Genomic DNA, 22,579 nt, shown 5'->3' on the forward strand with positions numbered 1-22,579 from the left:
GTATGTTGTACATGCATACATACATGCTTACATACATACATACATACTAGAGGTCGACCGATTAATCGGAATGGCCGATTTAATTAGGGCCGTTTTCATAACAATCGGAAATCTGTCTTTTTGGCCACCGATTTGGCCATTTTTTATTGTTTTTATAAATGTTTCACCTTTATTTAATCGTTGTTTAACTAGGCAAGTCAGTTAAGAACACATTCTTTTTTTCAATGACGGCCTAAGAACGGTGGGTTAACTGCCTTGTTCAGTGGCAGAACGACAGATTTTTACCTTGTCAGCTCCGTGATTCAGTCTTGCAACCTTACAGTTAACTAGTCCAAGGCTCTAACCACCTGATTACATTGCACTCCAGGAGGAGACTGCCTGTTATGCGAATGCAGTAAGCCAAGGTAAGTTGCTAGCTAGCATTAAACTTATCTTATAAAAAACAATCAATCAATCAATCATAATCACTAGTTAACTACACATGGTTGATGATATTACTAGTTTATCTAGCGTGTCCTGCGTTGCATATAATCGATGCAGTGCGTATCTTTGCTCCAATGTGTACCTAACCATAAACATCAATGCCTTTCTTAAAATCAATACACAGAAGTATATATTTTTAAACCTGCGTATTTAGCTAAAATAAATCCAGGTTAGCAGGCAATATTAACCAGGTGAAATTGTGTCACTTCTCTTGCGTTCATTGCATGCAGATTCAGTGTATATGCAACAGTTTGGGGCCGCCTAATTTGCCAGAATTTTACGTAATTATGACATAACATTGAAGGTTGTGCAATGTAACAGGAATATTTAGACTTATGGATGCCACCCGTTAGATAAAATACGGAACAGTTCCGTATTTCACTGAAAGAATAAACATCTTGTTTTCGAGATGATAGTTTCCGGATTCGACCATATTAATGACCTAAGGCTCGTATTTATGTGTGTTATCATGTTATAACTAAGTCTATGATTTGATAGAGCAGTCTGACTGAGCGATGGTAGGCACCAGCAGGCTCGTAAGCATTCATTCAAACAGCACTTTTGTGCGTTTTGCCAGCAGCTCGTCGCTGTGCTTCAAGCATTGAGCTGTTTATGACTTCAAGCCTATCAACTCCCGAGATTAGGTTGGTGTAACCGATGTGAAATGGCTAGCTAGTTAGCGGGGTGCGCGCTAATAGCGTTTCAAACGTCCCTCGCTCTTGGAGTGGTTGTTCCCCTTGCTCTGTATGGGTAACGCTACTTCGAGGGTGGCTGTTGTCGATGTGTTCCTGGTTTGAGCCCAGGTAGGAGCGAGGAGAGGGATGGAAACTATACTGTTACACTGGCAATACTAAAGTGCCTATACGAACATCCAATAGTCAAAGGTTAATGAAATACAAATGGTATAGAGAGAAATAGTCCTATAATTCCTATAATAACTACAACCTAAAACTTCTTACCTGGGAATATTGAAGACTCATGTTAAAAGGAACCACCAGCTTTCATATGTTCTCATGTTCTGAGCAAGGAACTTAAACGTTAGCTTTTTTACATGGCACATATTGCACTTTTACTTTCTTCTCCAACACTTTGTTTTTGCATTATTTAAACCAAATTTAACATGTTTCATTATTTTTTTTGAAGCTAAATTGATTTTATTGATATATTAAGTTAAAATAAGTGTTCATTCAGTATTGTTGTAATTGTCATTATTACAAATAAATCAATAAAAAATTGTCCGATTTAATCGATATCGACTTTTTTTTGGTCCTCCAATAATCGGTATCGGCGTTGAATAATCATAATCGGTCGACCTCTCATACATACATGCATACCGACATACATACAGTTGAAGTCGGATGTTTACATACACTTAGGTTGGAGTCATTAAAACTAGTTTTTCAACCACACCAAAAATATAGTTTGTTAACAAGAAATTTGTGGAAAGTCGGTTAGGACATTTTTCCAACAATTGTTTACTGACAGATTATTTCACTTATATTTCACTGTATCACAATTCCAGTGGGTCAGAAGTTTACATACACTAAGTTGACTGCCTTTAAAATGATGTCATGGCTTTAGAAGCTTCTGATAGGCTAATTGAATAATTAATTAATAATTAATAATAATAATAAGTCAATTGGAGGTGTATTTCAAGGCCTACCTTCAAACTCAGTGCCTCTTTCCTTGACATCATGGGAAAATCAAAAGAAATCAGCCAAGACCTCAGAAAAATCAATTGTAGACCTCCACAAGTCTGGTTCATCCTTGGGAGCAGTTTCTGTATGCCTGAAGGTACCACATTCATCTGTACAAACAATAGTACGCAAGTATAAACACCATAGGACCATACAGCTGTCATACCACTCAGGAAGGAGACGCGTTCTGTCTCCTAGAGATGAACGTACTTTGGTGCGAAAAGTACAAATCAACCTTGTAAAGATGCTGGAGGAAACGGGTACAAAAGTATCTATATACACAGTAAAAATTAGGCCTATATCGACATAACCTGAAAGGCCGCTCAGCAAGGAAGAAGCCACTGCTCCAAACCGCCCAAATTTTTTACAATTTTAATTTTAATTTAATTTAAACAACATGGCTACCACAGCATTCTGCAGCGATATGCCATCCCATCTGGTTTGTGCTTAGAGGGATTATCATGACCCAACACACCTCCAGGCTGTGTAGCGACTATTTGTCCAAGAAGTGGAGTGATAGAGTGCTGCATCAGATGACCTGGCCTCCACAATCACCCGACCTCAACCCAATTGAGATGGTTTGGGATGAGTTGGACCTCCACAGTAAAGGAAAAGCAGCCAACAAGTGCTCAGGATTTGTGGGAACTCCTTCAAGACTGTTGGAAAAGCCTTCCAGGTGAAGCTGGTTGAGAGAATGCCAAGTGTGTATAGCTGTCATCAAGGCAAAGGGTGGCTACTTTGAAGAATCCCCTAACAGAATTGCAGTTCTTGACACCGGTGTTCTTAATGTTTTGTATACTCAGTGTATCTGGAGTGGTGAGCACTCCGTTTGACCTGACAAAGATCCTTGTGGATTGAAACATTGTCAATACAGCCATGGCTCTACGCTGACCTTTTTTACAAGGAGCACGTGTGCACCTATGTTGAATGTAGGCCCACACAAAGACATTTAGGAGAACAATTACAAATATTTGTGTTAATAAAGATAAATGAAGGATTCTTTCTAGGTACACTGGTGCTCCTAAATATAAATGTCAGGTCACACAGCAAAATATTTAGGCGCATATGCGAGTAAAATGGTCACACTGTAGAGCCCTGAAATGTGGTAATTATGAGCATATTCAGTTTGCAGGCCTTTGTTATTTTCATTGATTTCAATCCCCCTTCACCTAGATTGGTTCTTTTGAGCACAACCTCACAACGGACCTCCTGAACCACCTGGTGTTCCTGCAGAAGGTTTTCATGAAGGAAGTCAACGAGGTCATCCAGAAAGTATCAGGTCTGTCCCGCTGTATAACACAAGAACACTGAAAGTTGTTATGTTTCAGTATTTTGCTTCGACACTTTGGGTAAATGCTTGTTTGTGTCTATGCAGGAGGAGAGCAGCCCATCCCTCTATGGAATGAGCACGACATCTCGACAGACGCTGACAAGCCCAAGATTCTGCTTTACTCACTCAGTCTGATGTTTAAGGTACCAGTATGAGAAGCAAGAAAAGTCCTGCAATATGCATATATACCCACCTATCGTCATGTGTCCTAATCATTTGAAAATTAAATAAATTGACTTTCCTGAACACTTGTGGTTTGCAGGGGATCCAGATGACGGCCACCACTCCGTCCATGAGAGCGGTGCGCTTCGAGACAGGGCTGATAGAGCTGGAGCTCTCCAACAGGATCCAGTGTAAAGCCCAGGCTGGTGGCAGCAGCAGCTATCTCAAACTGTTTGGGAAGTGCCAAGTGGATCTGAACCTCGCCCTGGGCCAGATAGTCAAACACCAGGTAGGCTACAGCAAATCAATATAGGTTGTGTTAGTTTCTATTGGCTGCTGCAATCAGGTTTTGTTAGATATAACCCTTTTTTTTCTCCACAGGTTTATGAGGAGGCAGGTTCAGACTTTCACCAGGTGGCCTACTTCCGCACTCGTATTGGCTTACGGAACGCCCTTCAGGAGGAGATTAGTGGCTCCTCAGACAAAGAGGCGGTCCTCATCACACTCAACCGGCCAATCGTCTTTGCTCAGCCTGTGGCTTTTGACAGAGGTCAGGCCTTGATAATAGACTACGTTTTCTAATTCTCTAAATAAAAATGTCTAAATCATATAACCTCTATAGTGAAACGTCATCCCTTTTTCCCTTCTCATTGCAGCTGTACTCTTCTGGTTGAACTACAAGGCGGCCTATGACAACTGGAATGAGCAGCGTCTGGCACTGAACAAAGACATTCACATGGCCACCAAGGAGGTGGTGGACAAGCTGCCGGGCATCCAGCAGACCTCTGCCCAGGCCTTCAGCACCCTGTTCCTGCAGCTCACCGTCAACGACCTGGGAATCTGTCTGCCCATCACCAACACCTCACTGGTAGGAGGAGAATGATGATCTGAACAATGATTTTTGCAACCAAAGATTGCATATATGTTTTAAGGAGAAAACCTTTGCAATGCGGCATGTTAAAATGGTGTGGGATATTTTTTACCCCAACCCTGACAGTGCTCCATTTTGTCTTATACACTTAGACCCATTTTGTCTTAGATCAATTCTGTTTCATATCCTGTCCTGGAACTGTTTGTGTTTTATATTGATATGAGCTAAATTGAAATAAATATTATTGTCTGAAAGTGGCACTCTCTGTGAGTAGTCATCAAATCATAGGTAATTTCATTCCCTAAAGAACTGATCCAAATTGTCTTGTTTTTTTCTCAACCATTCTCACAATGCTTCATTTGAGCTTCATTGATTTTATTTAAATATAGTTAGCTATACTGAATAAAAATATAAACGCCAAAATTTCAATGATTTTACTGATTTAGTCTATATAAGGAAATCAGGCAATTCAAATAAATTCATTACCTAAATTCCTAATCTATGGATTTCACATTACTGGGCAGGGGCGCATCCATGGGTGGCATTGAGTTTTTCCCCACAAAAGCGCTTTATTACAGATGAATGTGGTCCTAGGCTGGTGTGGTTGTGAAGCTGTTTGGGTGTACTGACAAATTCTCAAAAATGATGTTGGAGGCAGCTTATGGTAGAGATGTGAACATTCAATTCTATTGCAACAGCTCTGGTCGAGATTCCTGCAGTCAGCCAATTGTACGCTGCCTCAAAACTTGAGACATCTGTGGCATTGTGTTGTGTGACAAAACTGCACGTTTTAGAGTCATACGTTGCACCTGTCTAATGATCATGCTGTTTATTCAGCTTCTTGATATGCCACACCTTTCAGGTGGATGGATTATCTTGGCAAAGGGGAAATGCTCACTAACAGGGATGTAAACAAATTAGTGCCCAACATTTCAGAGAAATAAGCTCTTTGTGCTTTATGGAACATTTCTGGGATCTGGTATTTCCGCTCATGAAACATGGAACCAACACTTTACATGTTGCGTTTATATTTTTGTTCAGTGTATATATAAATATATAGCTAGCTGTATATATGTAATTAGACCTACCTTGATAGGAAACATGGGAATGGTGGAGAAAGGAATGGTGGGGAAAGGTTTGTCAGTGCAGTGACCTACTTTGTATTAGCAGCAAATTACAAAATGTATCCAAGATAAATGTCTTCATAAATGCTGAAGATTGCTTTTGTTACTTGGTGACTGACTGACTGATATAGGAAAATAGATATTGGGGATTAATCAAAGTTAGAATTTGATGACTACATCCACTGTCCCTGGTGAGTTCTCCTACAAGTTAGTTAAAGTTATAATTGTATCCCTTATCTCCATAGAAAGGACACATACCAGGTTTCGAAGGCATCCGCTCTGAAGCTGGGGCCAGCAGATCTGTAGGCCAGAAAAAATATGCACGAAAAGTAACCTTACAGCCTATTCAATCTCTTTTGAACACTTGTGTGATGTTATTCAGTGGTCTTACTGCTTTACTTGTAACAACCTGTCATTAGTGTTTATGATGCAGTCTTGATACAATGCTGACATAACAGGTTATGGCAGTTTACAACCAACCATTTTATTGATACTACTGGGATAACTTCATTTAAGCTTGAAATGGTTTGACTGGTTTAACTTCTCACCATTTCAAGAATCTTAAATGATTACCTTCAATTGGAACAGATGCTCTATTGTTTTCATGTATCATGGAGTGGTATGGCACGCACAATGTCACACTTGCATCTGCATCAACTTTGCAGAATTTTATAACAGGCTGCAACTAAATGGGTGTTTCCAAGGAGCAATGCGTTTTTCAACATTACACACAGGCACGTTTCCTATTCTCAGTAACCTCCTTTTTTTGAGGGTCTGCCAATAAACAATTATTACATTGTTTTTAACTATTTGTAAATCATTATATTATTAAGGGGGTTTGTAAATTTTTAAACACCTTTTAATTGACATTTCCTGCAATCTAAAGCAAAAAAATACTATTAGGGTGTGGTGCCTGGCCTTGATAACAAATATAACAAATAAAGTAACTTATTTGTATTTTGTATTTTTTTTTACATAGTGGTGTAGTGCGAACAACAAGGTGGCGCAACGCCCCTCTTACATTATTTGGTGTGTGTGTGTGTCGACTTCATTTAATTGTTACGAAACTATTTAATAGTGTTTATAGGCAGACCGTCAAATAAAATGTTACCACTATTTCCAACAAACGACTGACACTTAAGCCTAAATATTATCCATGTGTTAGACTTATCTGATGGCCTAACTGTAACATCTTACTCCACCTTTAAACCTCCGTTCTCACAGGCAAACCACAGCATTGACTTTGACACAGGCTCGGCCCTGGTGCTAACCATCGAGAGCACGCTGATCACCGCTTGCTCCTCTGAGTCACTGGTCAGCAAGGGCCACTTCAAGAACTTCTGCATCCGCTTCGCCGAGGGCTTTGAGACGTCCTGGGACGACTGGAAGCCTGAGATCCGAGGAGACATGATCATGAACGCCTGTGAGTGATTGGACCGCGAGATGTTGACTTTTACATGCAGACTGGGATTGAAAAAAGCATGAAAATAGGATGGCTTGTCTGTATTTAGAGCTGGGCCTGGGAAAGCTGAGTTTTGAAGTTTAAGAATAAGTAGATAAAATTACATAGGGAAGGGCTTCACCCAAATATTGTGTATCGAACGGACCAATACCTTTTGATATTCCACCCTAATTAAGGTCTACTTGTGCCCTACTTCTTGCAGTGTGGTTCCCTATACTGTGCTGTTCCCCTTTTTGATGTAATTTTGTTTGTTTTGCTGTTGTAGGTGTTGTTCCTGATGGCACATATGAAGTCTGCTCCAGAACCACAGGCCAGCCGTCAGCAGGTAAGTACTGCGCTGATAATGAGCATTGAACCTTGTGTTTATTATGAAAGGGGTCCGTGTGAACATTGTCAAGCTGTTATCCAAGACACAGCACATCTGTTTTCTACTTCTCTGTGAACAAGATCTTTGTTTTGTATTGAGTGATAGATGGATTTAGTGTAGGGTAATATTCTCTCTCCCTCTACGACCCTCAGAAAGCAGCAGTGCGGGCACCTGGGCACTGAACGTACTTTGGAAGATGTGTGGTATCGATGTCCACATGGACCCCAACATCGGCAAGCGGCTCAACGCCCTGGGCAACACGCTGACCTCGCTGACTGGCGAGGAGGACGTGGACGACATCGCTGACCTCAACTCCATCAACATGGTGGACTCTGATGAGGATGAGGCCGACACCATGTCGCCCACCATCCATATGGTCAGTCTTTCAGTCATGCCTAAACATGATAACCATGCTGAATATTTGTATAAATCACTTTGAACATGTGAATTGTATACTGATCAAAAATATAAACACAGCATGTAAAGCGTTGGTCCCATGTTTCATGAGCTGAAATGGAAGATCCCAGACATTTTCCATACACACAATTTTATTTCTCAAATGATGCGCACAAATTTCTTTACATCCCTGTTTGTGAGCATTTCTCCTTTGCCAAGAAAATCCATCTACCTGATAGGTGTGGCATATCAAGAAGCTGATTAAACAGCATGATCATTACATAGGTACACCTTGTGCTGGGGACAATAAAAGGCCACTCTAAAATAAGCAGTTTTGTCACACAACACAATGCCACAGATGTCTCAAGTTTTGAGGGAGCGTGCAATTTCCATGCTGACTGCAGGTATGTCCACCAGTGCTGTCGCCAGAGAATTGAATATTCATTGCACTACCATAAGCCTCATCCAACATCGTTTTATAGAATTCAGACTATGTGTAACCATGCCAACCCAGGTCCTCCACATCCGGCTTCTTCACCTGCACGATCATCTGAGACCAGCCACCCGGACAGATAATGAAACTATTTGCACAACCAGTTTGCACAACCAAAGAATTTTTCACAACCAAAGAATTTCTGCAAAAATTGTCAGAAACCATATCAGGGATGCTCATCTACATGCTCATCGTCCTCACCGGGGTTTTGACCTGACTGCAGTTCAGTGTTGTAACCGACTTCAGTGGGCATATACTCCCCTTCGATGGCCACTGGAAAAGTGTGCTCGTCACGGATGAATCCTGGTTTCAACTGTAGCGGGCAGATGGCATACAGCGTAGTGTGAGCGAGTGGTCAACTTTGAACAGAGTTCCCCATGGTGGCGGTGGAGTTATGGTATGGACAAGCTTAAGCTACGGACAATGAACACAATTTTATTTTATTGATGTCAATTTGAATGTACAGAGATAGTGACGAGATCCTGAGGCCCATTGTCGCGCCATTCATCCGCCGCCATCAACTCATGTTTCAGCATGATAATGTACGGCATATCTGTATGAAATGATTGGTTCAATTTTTATTTTTATTTCAATTGACTGATTTGCTTATATGAACTGTAATTCCGAAAAATAGTTGGAATTGTTGCCTAAGTCTGATTGTGTTTAATACCCTGTTAGAGTTTGCTAATACCTGTGATTCTATTGCAGTACAACCACGGGACGCTTTAAAAGACTGTTTGTGTAAGAGATTATTGTAGCTCTGTGTGTGTAAAAACCCTAAATCTGTGTCAAAAATGTAAAAATCCACTGAGTTTTAAGGCTTTGCATATCTGTTCAAGCCACGTCAACCCCATCCAGCCACTGTGACAGCGCTAAAAGCTATCCAAGCTACCGAAGTCCATGCACCCAGTTGAACCTTGCCTTGGGTGTATCCTTACCGTTGCTTGCAGGGGAGCCCAGAGGGAGAGTGCAGCAGCCCAAGGCTCAGTCCCAGGCTCACGTTCAGGAAGCGGCTAGTAAACAGCATCCTGGGCCTGAAAAGCCCCAGTGTCCAGAGCGTCTCGGTACCAGCCGACTACCTAAGCGACTATTCTCCTCCCCAGTCCAGAGGGAACAGGGCTCCCAGACCCATATCCTGGGGATGTGTATGTACTGCCCCACCCTCTAGTCTCCTATCTTCTGGGCCCCACAATCACGTTTAGGGTGGCATTAAGACTCTCGTCCATGTTTCAAGCTGCAGAATAGATTTCAATTGCTAAGTTACACCATGAAATGTGGTAATCTCAGAGGGCAAACAAAATTCTATCACTTAGCAATTGACTTCGTGGGGTTTAAGCACTTTTGGTTCCCTTGTCACCTGGTTACACATGTTGTGATTACTTCCTTTTCTGAGAATTGGGTCATCAATTGGTCTCAAGGATTATGGTGATGGTGACTTCCATTTTGTGTATTTCTCTGCTGTTTATGTGTGTGTATAACTTGATTATTGGTGTGAGTATAAAATGTGGATTAGGTGGTGAGCTATGTAACTTTGGTGTAATAATTCATGCTTGGTTTAATACTTTTTTTGTGGTGTAATACTGTAACCCAGGTTGGTGGAGGTGTAATCTAATTCAGGTTATTTAATGTTGGTAATTTAGGTTATATAAATAACCAAACATTCTGTGGTGTAATATGTGAATTACAGGGTGTCATTTGTCCTCTATACTCCACAGGAGACCATAGACCTCAGGCGGCAGACGGCAGTGGGCAACCAGATCTTGGATCCCAGAAGGGGGAAGTTAAACAAAAGAATAGTGGACATCAGAGAGCTGAACGAGCAGGCCAAAGTCATTGATGACCTCAAGTAAGAGTTATTCCTGTCAAATGCAATTATAACGTCATGTTGTATATTTTATCACCTAAAACAAGGATCAATCATGTTTCCCTTCCCCACCCTTCAACAGGAAACTGGGAGCAAGTGAAGGCACAATCAACCAGGAGATCCAGCGCTACCAGCAGCTGGAGTCTGTGGCCGTCAATGACATCAGGAGAGACGTGCGCAAGAAACTACGACGCTCCAGCATGAGGGTGAGACAACTCATTTAATACCACCCTTTATTCAACTGGCATTTTCCGGTCTAAAATGTAAAATGTCATTAACCTGAGCTGAAATGGAAAGGACACCATGACTGATGAGCCCTGATCATTGCTTTTCTACCAGGCTGCGTCTCTGAAGGACAAGTGGGGTCTGGGATACAAACCCAGCTATAACCGTTCCAAGAGCATCTCTACAGCAGCAGGGAGGCCTCCACTCAAAAGAATTGAACGCCAAAGGTACTGGAAGAGGAATCCTTGTTTGCAGCCGGAACCTAGCAGTCGTGGGGTCAATTAGGAATTCAGGAAGTGAATTGAATTTCCAATGGGTTGGATTGTTATTATTCTTATTTCCCTTTCAGTTCCAGAATAGGAGACGTTGATGACTTACCGGACATCAGAGTTGATGCGTCCTCCCCAGGACCGCGAGTCACCTTCAACATCCAGGACATGGTAGTGTATTGAAATAGTCCACAATAGTCTTCATGGTAGCTATTACCATGTAGACCCTGAGATAGGGCTGTAAACAATTGAATTCTCCAACATGGCAGTTGTACAGCAGCTGAAGAGAACTGGAGATGTGCATCCCTGAGTTATGGCATCATTTCATCTTCCATGTCCTTGTTTGTTTATCACTATGACAGGCCTCTTGACTGTGTGTGTCTAAACATTGTGGAAACGCTCTATGTCAGCGGAAGCTAAGTATTAGCTTTTTCGCTTGCTTGTAGCTTGAGGGAGAGTTAAGTATGCCTTTTTTGAGCGCAAAATCCCATCCTGAACATGCCATACTTTCATTTTCTGGATGGATTCCATTGTTCTCTTTCTGTTCAACTGAAGATTAATAATCAGGACTCTACAAACCGACCGGTCAGTCCAGGAGAAGTCTTCAAGGTATTTGTAAAAAAAAAAAAAAAAACTATCCCGAACAAATGAAAATAACCAGTTTTTCTCCTTTCTTCTAATAAATTGGTTAAAACTGAAAATGTGGACATTCCAAACAGGATGGTGAGATATAGGCTAGAACTATCAATCAATGCTTGATTGTCATATCTTGGTTTGAGTCATTCCTTGCCATCTATAATAGCTAGAGATGAGCTAGTCAAGTGCACTCTAGTTAATAATTTTACGCATTCAAATACAACTCTAATTGCAATATGGTCAGTAGGGAATAATATGCTCGGAATAACAAGGCTTTCAACCAGCCGTTGCCTCTGGTTATGTGTTACAAAGAAAACGATTTATTCACTGCATTGCTACGTCATTGACAATATTTTGCTGCTACGTAGATATGGATAGACTATACATGTGCATTGTAGTATACATGCATAGTATGCTATGCATGTAGGTACTAAGTGGTTAAAATTATATTTGAGTATTACAATTGATTCACACCTTCCCATCCTGTTATGGAATTCCATGTTCCATGTTATGGAATTCCTAATCAACTTCCTTCAAACACAGATGTCTTTTCCTAACCACAGCAACTATGCATGGCCAACTTCAAAACCTTAGGTTGTATAGTTTGAGCCTAAAACTGTAAACCCTTACGTTGGCCAACCTCAGAATAAGTGTGCATCAAAGCCATGACTAGAGGTGACATTGAGTTTTCTTTATTTCTTAGTTGGTGGTTGTTTATGACTAATACTGTCTTTTGTGAGGGCTTTTAATTTTTTCTGTTTTGGGAGTTTGTCAGTTTCATCCACTGTCCTGGAACCAGATGTTGTCCTGCAGCTTCTTTCTACCCAGGTGTCTTCATCCTAACATCCTCTTCATCCTCTTTATCTCCCATTCTGTATCTCCGTCCTATGTCCTCTCCCAGAGCATTGCATGTTCTCTGAGCCTCCTGTGGGGGGAAAAAAAAATTATGCACATAGCAACCTGTATTACAGGACATTGTATCCTCTAGTAATATATATTATATCTAGCAATAGTCATGACGTGTCTGTGTGTGTGTGTGTGTGTGTGTGTGTGTCAAATGTTTGGACACGCCTACTCATTCCAGGGTTTCTTTATTTTTTTTTACTATTTTCTACAGAATAATAGTGAAGACATGAAATACTATGAAATAATACATATGGAATCATGTTGTAACCAAAAAAAGTGTATATTTGAGGTTCTTCAAAGTAGCCGCCCTTTGCCTTGATGACAGCTTTGCACACACTTTGCATTCTCTCAACCAGCTTCATGAGGTAGTCACCTGGAATGCATTTCAATTAACAGGTGTGCCTTGTTAAAAGTTCATTTGTGGAATTTCTTTCCTTCCTAATGCATTTGAGCCAATCAGTTGTGTTGTGACAAGGCAGGGTGGTATACAGAAGAGAGCCCTATTTGGTAAAATACCAAATCCATATTATGGCAAGAACAGCTCAAAAAAGCAAAGAGAAACGACAGTCCATCATTACTTTAAGACATGAAAGTCAATCTGGAAAATTTCAAGAACTTTGAAAGTGTCTTCAGTCACAAAAACCATCAAGCGCTATGATGAAACTGGCTCTCATGAGGACCACCACAGGAAAGGAAGACCCAGAGTTAAGTTCATTAGAGTTAACTGCACCTGAGATTGCAGCCCAAATAAATGCTTCAGAGTTCAAGTAACAGACGCATCTCAACATCAACTGTTCAGAGGAGACTGCGTGAATCAGGCCTTCATGGTTGAATTAATGCAAAGAAACCACTACAAAAGGACACCAATAAGAAGAAGAAACTTGCCTGGGCCAAGAATCACAGGCAATGGACATTAGACCGGAAATCTGTCCTTTGGTCTGAGGTCAAATTTGAGTTTTTTGGTTCCAACCGTCTTGTCTTTGTGAGACGCAGAGTGGGTGAACGGATGATCTCCGCATGTGTGATTCCCACCGTGAAGCATGGAGGAGGAGGTTTGGAGGTGCTTTGCTGTTAACACTGTCAGTGATTTTTATTTAAAATTCAATGCACACTTAACCAGCATGGCTACCACAGCATTCTGCAATGATACTTCATCCCTCCTGATTTGCACTTAGTCCCACTATCATTTGCTTTTCAACAGGACAATGACCCAAAACACACCTCCAGGTATATTGATTTGTTTAACACTTTTTTGGTTACTACATGAGTCCATATGTGTTATTTCCTAGTTTTGATGTCTTCACTATAATTCTACAATGTAGAAAATAGCCAAAATAAAGAAAAACCCTTGAATGAGTATGTGTGTCCAAACTTTTGACTGGTACTGTATGTATATATGCTAAGTTAGAGTAGATGTTAGTCACACACATTGGTTATGACAATTTTCTATCCACAATCGTGATAAATGAATTAGTACTACACGTGCATACAGTTCCTTTGAGCAGGATGCTATCTGCTACAGAGTTTATTATATCACTAAACATTTTTGACCTTTTCTAATTGAGAGAGTCTAACTGTCCCCCTCTCAACACCTCCCATCTGTCCTCTGCTGAAGTTTCCGGAGGAGACAGAAATGGATCTGTTGTCTATCACCATTGATGAGCGACTCCATCCTCATCTTCATCACCTTCATGATTTCCCATCCATTAGCGAAGGGCCCCACTCAGTGTTCAGTGCCCCTGCCACCCCTGCTGTCTTTTCACCTGGCATTCCCTTCCAGCACGACGACATGCGCCGCGACGAGCTCTCCTCCTCTTCCTCAGAGGATTCCGACAAGGAGGAAGAGTTTGACCGCGAGAGGCCTTCCTGCTACTTCAGGAGGCCTGTGTGAGTCCGCTCTCATTACTCTTTATTTGGCCTGTTTCTTGGACCCAGATTAAGCCTACTCTTTGACTAAAAAAACATGCTCAATGGAGAATAATAATTCAAACTATTTATTATTTTATTCCTCCTGTTTTTGTGCCTGCTGATGACCCTGCTTTTCTCTCTATGTCACAGCCAACCACCACACAGGAAGCCATCGGGCTTCGCCGCCGTCAGCCAGCTGTTCAGCGAGCGCTGGCCCAGCACGCCCACCAACCGCAGCCTCATGAGCTCGGTCACCGAGAGGAACATCGACTTTGAGCTGGACGTGCGCGTGGAGATTGACAGCGGCAAGTGTGTCCTGCACCCCACTACCCAGCAGCCGGAGAACGAGGATGTCTCCTTCAGAAGGTACGGCACCTGAACCCTAGGGATCTTCTAACTATTTTGATATATAGAGAGACCTATGCCTTATTATAATCTAGACAAGTTATAAAGCATTATAGCTGCAGGCTTTAAGTAAAGTGTTACCAAAGTTTCTTTGTCAAAGAATGCTATGTAACCAAAGTGTTCCTACTCCTCCTGTACTGTAGGAGTTGTGACCGTAGCTCCAGGAGTCTGGACCAGGAATCTCCACCCAAGAAGAAGAAGCTCCAGCCCACCTATACCTCCACCACCCAGCTCCTGGCCGGGAAGAAGGTGCCCTCCTCTCTGCAGACCAAATCCAGTGACCTGGAGACCACTGTCTTTTACATTCCTGGAGTAGATGTCAAGGTCGGTTATTTTGCTTTCAGGCCATTACTGTTTTGTTTCCCTCTAGCTATAGAATGGTGTAAACGATGACCCATCAATCGGATGCATTAAATGGTAGGATCTATATTGCCGTTGATGACCTAAGAGTTCAACTATTCTGATGCAAAACCATTTTTCAATTTCCTCCAACCCCAGTTGCACTACAACTCCAAGACCATAAAGACCGAGTCGCCTGATGCCTCACGCGGATCCTCCCTCCCCCGCACCCTCTCCAAAGAGTCCAAGCTGTATGGTATGAATGATAGCGGCCCTGACAACCCTCCCAATGCTGGCCAAAGCAAGACTAACTCGCTCCTTCCTCCCCCATCCCCACCTCTACCATCAGGTACAGAGAGCTCTCATCATTACCTGCATGCCCTTTCGCCTTCTGTGTTTACCTGCAGTAGAGCGCCACGTCTCCATTGTGCCCATAGACATCCTTAATCAACCCACCCATTAAAATCTAATGCATGCTCAATCTGTCTTGTCCAAGGCTTTGATCTGTGAATGTTGAAGACGCCAGTGATTTCTGTGTTGGAATCTTTTAATATCCGGTTTGATTTCATTCCGTTTTAAACACTTAGTGGGTGGATAGACGCAGAGTGGCTGTTTTTCTAAACGCTGTTGCAAAGATATTCTCCAGTGGCAAGAAAAAGTATGTGAACCCTTTGGAATTACCTGGATTTCTGTGTAAATTGGTCATCAAATTTGATCTAATCTTCAGCTAAGTCACAACAATAGGCACACATAGTGTGCTTAAACTAATAACACACAAATTATTGTATTTTTCTTGTCTACATTGAATACATAGTTTAAACATTCACAGTGTAGCTTGGGGAAAGTATCTGAACCCCTAGGCTAATGACTTCTCAAAGCTAATTGGAGTCAGCAGTCGGCTAACCTGGACTCCAATCAATGAGACGTGTTGTGAACCATGCCTCGAACAAAAGAGATCTCAGAAGACTTAAGAATTGTTGACTTGCATAAAGCTGAAAAGGGTTGCAAAAGTATCTCTAAAAGTCTTGATGTTCATCAGTCCACGGTAAGACAAATTGTCTATAAATGGAGAAAGTTCAGTACTGTTGCTACTCTCCCTAGGAGTGGCTGTCCTGCAAAGATGACTGCAAGAGCATAGCGCAAAATGCTCAATGAGGTTAATCTCTAATCCTAGAGTGTCAGCTAAAGACTTACAGAAAAAAGTCACAGCACACTAACATCAAAACATCATCCCAGCTGTAAAGTATGGTGGAGGGAGCATCATGGTTTGGGCTGCTTTACTGCCTCAGGGCCTGGACAGCTTGCTATTATCAACAGAAAAATTAATTCCCAAGTTTATCGAGACATTTTCCAGGAGGATGTTAGGCTATCTGTCCTCCAATTGAAGCTCAACAGAAGTTGGGTGATGCAACAGGACAATGACCCAAAACACAGAAGTAAATCAACAACAGAATGGCTTCAACAGAAGAAAATACTCCTTCTGGAGTGGCCTCAACCCGATTTGAGATGTTGTGGCATGACCTCGAGAGCAGTTCACACCAGACATCCCAAGAATATTGCTGAACTGAAACAGTTTTGTAAAGAGGAATGATCCAAAATTCTCCCTGACCGTTTTGCAGGTCTGATCCGCAACTACAGAAATGTTTGGTTGAGGTTATTGCTGCCAATTGAGGGTCAACCAGTTATTAAATCAAAGGGTTTGCATACTTTTTCCACCCTGCACTGTGAATGTTTACACGGTGTGTTCAAGACATGAAAACGTATAATTGTTTTTTATTAGTTTAAGCAGACTGTGTTTATATATTGTTGTGACCTAGATGAAGATCAGATAAAATTTTATGACCAATTTATGCAGAAATCCAGATACTTTTTCTTGACACTGTAACATGTAGACCCAAAAAGTAAATGAAAGCACAAGATCTTATTTCTTACCTTTTTTGTTTCATTTCCTTGGGAGCAAAAAACATTTGTTAAATCTGTCCCAATATCTGTTTCACTTTGTGTTTTCACTCTCTTACCAATGTTGGTGGGTGTAGGCCTTGTATATGTGACCCTGTCCAAACTCCGATCATGTCTCCCCTGCAGCCAAAGGCAAGGGCAGTGGTGGGGTGAAGACAGCCAAGCTGTATGCCTGGGTGGCCCTCCAGACCCTCCCAGAAGAGATGGTCATAAGCCCTTGCCTTCTGGACTTCCTGGAGAAAGCCTTGGAGACCATTCCCATCACACCGGTGGAAAGGAACTATACTGGTATGTAGGTCATTCCATTGCAAATAGATCACCTGTTCACCTCACCTCCTTTGGATTTTAATTGTGCAAAAAATCCATAAATGTTTGCTGGACCTAAAACATCAACAACTTACAAAACCGTTGCTCAAAGCTGACCCCTTTTTGTCTCTGTGTGTCTCAGATTTGAACTCCCAGGAGGAGGACTTAGGCCAGTTTGATCCAGTGGAGCCCCTGGAGGAGTCCACCACATCCCTGGTGTCCTCATCCACCTCTGCCTACTCCTCCTTTCCTGTGGACGTGGTGGTTTATGTCAGAGTACAGGTAACCTACCTCTGTCTGCCCTCCTTACTGTGGCCCCCATAGCTCAGTTCTTGTAACTCTGTTCTCCATTGTACAATATGAGTATGTTTTGCTGTCGTAATGTCCAATCCCTGAGACACCACACTCAAAGTAATGACGTTTTCAAATTCTATTCTAATCTGACTCAATGTCTCTAGCCCTCTCAGATCCGCTTCAGCTGCTTGCCCATGTCCAGAGTGGAGTGTATGCTGAAACTGCCATCTCTAGACCTGGTATTCTCCTCTAATCGCGGTGAACTGGAGATCCCATCCAGCACCCAACCTACCGACGGCCTAAATACACCCTCCTCCACCCCCCTGAGCCAACACATCCTCAAACCACCCCCTGGCAAAGGAGGTATAGATAGCAATACTCCAAAGCACCTGTAAAGCAACTTCTAGGTGTGTGAGTGGATTCATTTTGTTTTCTAAGCCTATCTGGTCCATAATAAAACCTCTTTGATCTAATCTCCAGGTCCCTCTCCATCTCTGGGTAGCCCTCTGGGCCGGACCCATCACAGCAGCAGCCAGTCAGACCTCAGCGCCCCCCCCAGCAACTCCTCAGGGCTCAGCTTCACTGCCTGCATGTCAGACTTCTCCCTCTACGTGTTCCACCCTTACGGGGCAGGGAAACAGAAATCTGCTGTCACAGGGCAGGCACCAGGCCCAGGACCTCTAGGTATGGAAAAGTGTAGTGGAAAGTTTCTCAACTTTAACATTTCTCATGTATATTCTATAGCAATTTGAATGTTTGTTTTTTTTCGGAGTGGATGGTCGGGTGCCGGAACATTGACCTGAAACTAAGCCCATTTCATTCCTTTATTACATTGAGACACGATCACATTTCCTTATTTATTCATGGTAATACTTGGGAACAGATTTTTATTCTTAACTGAATTCCTGGTGATTTTTATTATTTATTTACCTAAAACTAAAATCCCAAAAAAATATATAGACAGTGCCCTAGTATTGAGGCAAAACAAGCAAAATGCAGTTACACACTGGCAAAATGAGGCAAAACAAGCAAATGCAGTTACACACTGGACTAGAGTAGGGAGTATTCACACCTCTTGACTTTTTCCACATTTCGTTGTTACAGCCTCAATTTAAAATTAATCAAATTGAGATTGTGTCACTGGCCTACACACAATACCCAAGAATTTCAAAGTGGAATTATGTTTTTAGAATCTTTTACAAATTAATAAAAAATGAAAAGCACAAATGTCTTGAGTCAATAAGTATTGAATCCCTTTGTTATGGCAAGCATAAATAACTTCAGGAGTAAAAATGTGCTTAACAAGTCACATAATAAGTTACACAGTAAGTTATTCACTCTGTGCAATAATAGTGTTTAACGTGCTTTTTGACTACAGCATCTATGTACCCCACACATACAATTATCTGTAAGGTCCCTCAGTCAAGCAGTGACTTTCAAACACATTCAACCACAAAGATCAGGGAGGTTTTCCAATGCTTTGCAAAGGAGGGAACTTATTCGTAGGTTTAAAAATAAATAAATAAAAAATACATTAAATAACCCTTTGAGCATGGTGAAGTTATTAATTACTCTTTGGATGGTGTATCAATACAGACAGTCACTACAAAGATACAGGCATCCTTCCTAACTCAGTTGCTGGAGAGGAAGGAAACCGCTCAGGGATTTCACCATGAAGCCAGTGGTGGCTTTAAAACAGTTAGTTGAAAGGCTGTGATGGGAGAAAATTGAGGATGGATCAACAACATTGTAGTTACTCTACAATACTAACCTAAATGACAGAGTGAAAAGAAGGAAGCATGTATAGAATTTTAAAAATTCCAAAACATTCATCCTGTTTGTGTTAAAGTAAAACTGCAAAACAAAAACATTTTAATTAATTTTATGTCCTGTGTACAAACTCTTATGTTTGGGGCCAATCCAACATAACACATTACTGAGTGCCACTCTTCATATTTTCAAGCATGGTGGTGGCTGCATCATGTTATAGGTATGCTTGTCATTGGCAAGGACTAGGGAGTTTTTTTAAGATAAAAAGAAACGGAATAGATCTAAGCTCAAGCAAAATCCTAGAGGAAAACCTGGTTCAGTCTGCTTTCCAACAGACACTGGGGCCAAATATATATTGGAGTTGCTTACCAAGATGACATTGACTTTTCCTGTGGCCTAATTACATTTTTGACTTAAATCGTCTTGAAAATCAATGGCAAGACTTGAAAATGGCTGTCTAGCAAGGATCAACAACCAACTTGACAGAGCTGGAAGAATACATTTGAAAAAATAATTAGCAAATATTGTACAATCCAAGTGTGCAAAGCTCTTTAGAGACTCGCCCAGAAAGACTCTCAGCTGTATGTCGCCACCAAAGGTGATTCTAACATGTATTGACTCAGTGGTATTTATTTTTCAATAAATTACCCAAACTTTGGTGTGATGATAGGTGAGAACTTTTTTTTAAAGTTCAGGCTATAACACAACAAATGTGGAATAAGTCCAGGAATATGAATACTTTCTGACGACACTGTAATTAGCATCATAAATTCCCTATAAAAATCTGTCAGTTTAAACTAGAGATATCTATATATTTTTTGTATTGGATACGGGTGTCTCAATCCACCGCATCCGCCGATGTTGCACTTCCGCATCTGTGGTGACAGCTAGAGCAGTGTTTGTCAGATCATGAGACATCCCGAAAATCGGTTTTCTCTCAAAATCGTCTGTAGCGTCTGAACAGTTATGGCCTACAAACTATTATGGACCCTATGGAAAGATGAGACTATCACGAACACAATAGTTAATTTTGCTGTACGACGCCCACAAACATCTTGGGACTTGTCTGACGTAGGTACAGTCGGCTGCCTTATCCCCTGTTCTATAGCCTATGTTTAGTACTGTGCATTATATTATATATCTTTATCTTGGCCAGGTCGCAGTTGCAAATGAGAACTTGTTCTCAACTAGCCTACCTGGTTAAATAAAGGTGAAATAAAATTTTAAAAAATATACAAATATTGCAGTGAAGTCTACCAACTACGCTGTACAGCATGCCTCATAGTGATAGTGTACTTTCACAGCAGGCTTGTTCAGTCTTCCATCAGTTCAATGTGTAGCATTAAAACAGCGCTATGAAGTGTCGCCTCATAGCTGTTCTTTCCTTTAAGGTACAGTGGATGAAGAGCCGTCCTCTGTGACTGGGAGGAAGGATTCCCTCAGCATCAACCTGGAGTTCGTCAAGGTCAGCCTGTCCAGAATGAGACGCACCGGAGGACCAACCTTTATCGAGAGTTTTATACCTGGCAAGGGGGGCAAGATGGACACCACCCTCATCAATATCTCAGGTGCCTTGGAACGGGGTTAATGGTTGGACACTGTCTAACCTGAGCTCAATCTTTGGTCTTCAAAATGGGAATGTCATGTATATCTTGACAATGAAGCTGATCCATTTTGACATTTCAATTCCCCTGCCAAGATGGTTTAATCCACAGACATTGGTATTCCTGGCCAACTTTGAATGTTTTCTCTCTCTTAGCTGTGTGTGACATCGGCTCTGCCTCCTTCAAGTATGACATGCGGAGGCTGAGTGAAATCCTGGCCTTCCCCAGAGCCTGGTACCGCCGCAGCATCGCCCGACGCCTCTTCCTAGGAGACCAGACCATCAACATGCCAACAGGTAGAAACACAACTCCTCGATAGGCCTTTGCGCCCTGTGAGTGTAATTTTCCTTGTGTAATAAATTATCAAAATTTTTACTTCTGACTGGGTTTATTTCCTAGTTACTCTGTTTTCTCTCACTCTCCGACTCTGTTAATGTCAGTCCCTTTAAAACCTTAGGGATGTTTTCCCCAAACCTGTGTTGGTTTCAGAACATGCCCTTTACCTGAACCTGCTTCTCTCCTCCAGCCTCGGGTCCAGCCACCCCAGACTCTGTAGAGAACATGGCCCAACACCTGTCACCAGAGTCCAGCCGTAAAGCCTACTGGAGGACCTGGGACGGTAGCACTGGGCAGCACATTCCCCAGTCCCCCAACGTGTTCTCAGACCACTCCACTGGGAGCAACATGTCCCCCGGGGGCCTGTCCTCCCACCTCAAATCCCCGGCCCCTGGACGCACCAGGAGTGTCTCTGATTCCTCTGCCCCCAGAAGAGGTACCAACTCAAAAATGAGTGCTCAGCATCATCAAGGAATACTATCTAATTAAAACTGTGTTAATGTTGTTTATTTTAGCTTAGTATGGAGATTGTTTTCACAAGCTAGACTTAAAATGCAGTTAGAATGATGAATGAATACTTTATCCCTCATTAAGACTGGGAATAACTTTGTCCGTAATAACTTTGACCGCAAAACACCAATCTCAACGTCAACACTGAAGAGGCGACTCCGGAATGCTGCCCTTCTAGGCAGAGATCCTCTGTCCAGTGTCTGTGTTCTTTTGCCCATCTTAATATTTTATTTTTATTGGCCAGTCTGAGGTATGTTTTTTTCTTTGCAAATCTGCCGAGAAGGCCAGCATCCTGGAGTCGCCTCTTCACTGTTGACGTTGAGACTGGTGTTTTGCGGGTACTATTTAATGAAGCTGCCAGTTGAGGACTTGAGGCGTCTGTTTCTCAAACTAGACACTCTAATGTACTTGTCCTCTTGCTCAGTTGTGCACCGGGGCCTCCCACTCTTCTTTCTATTCTGGTTAGAGACAGTTTGCGCTGTTCTTATGAAGGGAGTAGTACACAGCGTTGTATGAGATCTTCAGTTTCTTGGCAATTTCTCGCATGGAATAGCCTTCATTTCTCAGAACAAGAATAGACTGACGAGTTTCAGAAGAAAGTCCTTTGTTTCTGGCCATTTTGAGCCAGTAATCGAACCCACAAATGTTGATGCTCCAGATACTCAACTAGTCCAAATAAGGCCAGTTGTATTATTCTTTAAACGGTACAACAGTTTTCAGCTGTTCTAACATAATTGCAAAAGGGTTTCTGATCAATTTGATGTTATTTTAATGGTAAAAAAAAAGGCTTTTCTTTCGAAAACAAGGACATTTCTAAGTGACCCCAAACTTTTGAACGGTATTTGAATGCATTTCCCTCCCAT

At 41.8% G+C, this 22,579-nt stretch overlaps 1 protein-coding gene across 17 annotated transcripts in view; it reads left to right on the forward strand.

Annotated features, from left to right (window-relative positions):
• Positions 1-22,579, forward strand: part of kiaa1109 (KIAA1109 ortholog) — a 93,032-nt gene that overhangs the window by 65,278 nt on the left and 5,175 nt on the right. For 4 of the 17 annotated variants that reach the window (XM_031788048.1, XM_031788052.1, XM_031788051.1 and 1 more), the window contains 26 exons: positions 3,354-3,459; positions 3,556-3,653; positions 3,773-3,961; positions 4,054-4,222; positions 4,329-4,540; positions 5,913-5,996; positions 6,892-7,090; positions 7,395-7,454; positions 7,649-7,872; positions 9,336-9,530; positions 10,101-10,231; positions 10,332-10,455; positions 10,589-10,701; positions 10,824-10,914; positions 11,299-11,352; positions 13,901-14,172; positions 14,344-14,559; positions 14,742-14,922; positions 15,097-15,286; positions 17,023-17,184; positions 17,345-17,484; positions 17,661-17,859; positions 17,977-18,180; positions 20,658-20,834; positions 21,026-21,166; positions 21,397-21,642. In XM_031788048.1, coding sequence (XP_031643908.1) covers positions 3,354-3,459; positions 3,556-3,653; positions 3,773-3,961; positions 4,054-4,222; positions 4,329-4,540; positions 5,913-5,996; positions 6,892-7,090; positions 7,395-7,454; positions 7,649-7,872; positions 9,336-9,530; positions 10,101-10,231; positions 10,332-10,455; positions 10,589-10,701; positions 10,824-10,914; positions 11,299-11,352; positions 13,901-14,172; positions 14,344-14,559; positions 14,742-14,922; positions 15,097-15,286; positions 17,023-17,184; positions 17,345-17,484; positions 17,661-17,859; positions 17,977-18,180; positions 20,658-20,834; positions 21,026-21,166; positions 21,397-21,642 — 4,177 coding nt within the window. The remainder of the gene's footprint in view (positions 1-3,353; positions 3,460-3,555; positions 3,654-3,772; positions 3,962-4,053; positions 4,223-4,328; positions 4,541-5,912; positions 5,997-6,891; positions 7,091-7,394; positions 7,455-7,648; positions 7,873-9,335; positions 9,531-10,100; positions 10,232-10,331; positions 10,456-10,588; positions 10,702-10,823; positions 10,915-11,298; positions 11,353-13,900; positions 14,173-14,343; positions 14,560-14,741; positions 14,923-15,096; positions 15,287-17,022; positions 17,185-17,344; positions 17,485-17,660; positions 17,860-17,976; positions 18,181-20,657; positions 20,835-21,025; positions 21,167-21,396; positions 21,643-22,579) is intronic. The other 13 variants (XM_031788060.1, XM_031788061.1, XM_031788062.1 and 10 more) reach the window with 11 other exon arrangements.

The sequence above is a fragment of the Oncorhynchus kisutch genome, linkage group LG14 (assembly GCF_002021735.2).
Source record: "Oncorhynchus kisutch isolate 150728-3 linkage group LG14, Okis_V2, whole genome shotgun sequence".
Classification (NCBI taxonomy): domain Eukaryota; kingdom Metazoa; phylum Chordata; class Actinopteri; order Salmoniformes; family Salmonidae; genus Oncorhynchus; species Oncorhynchus kisutch.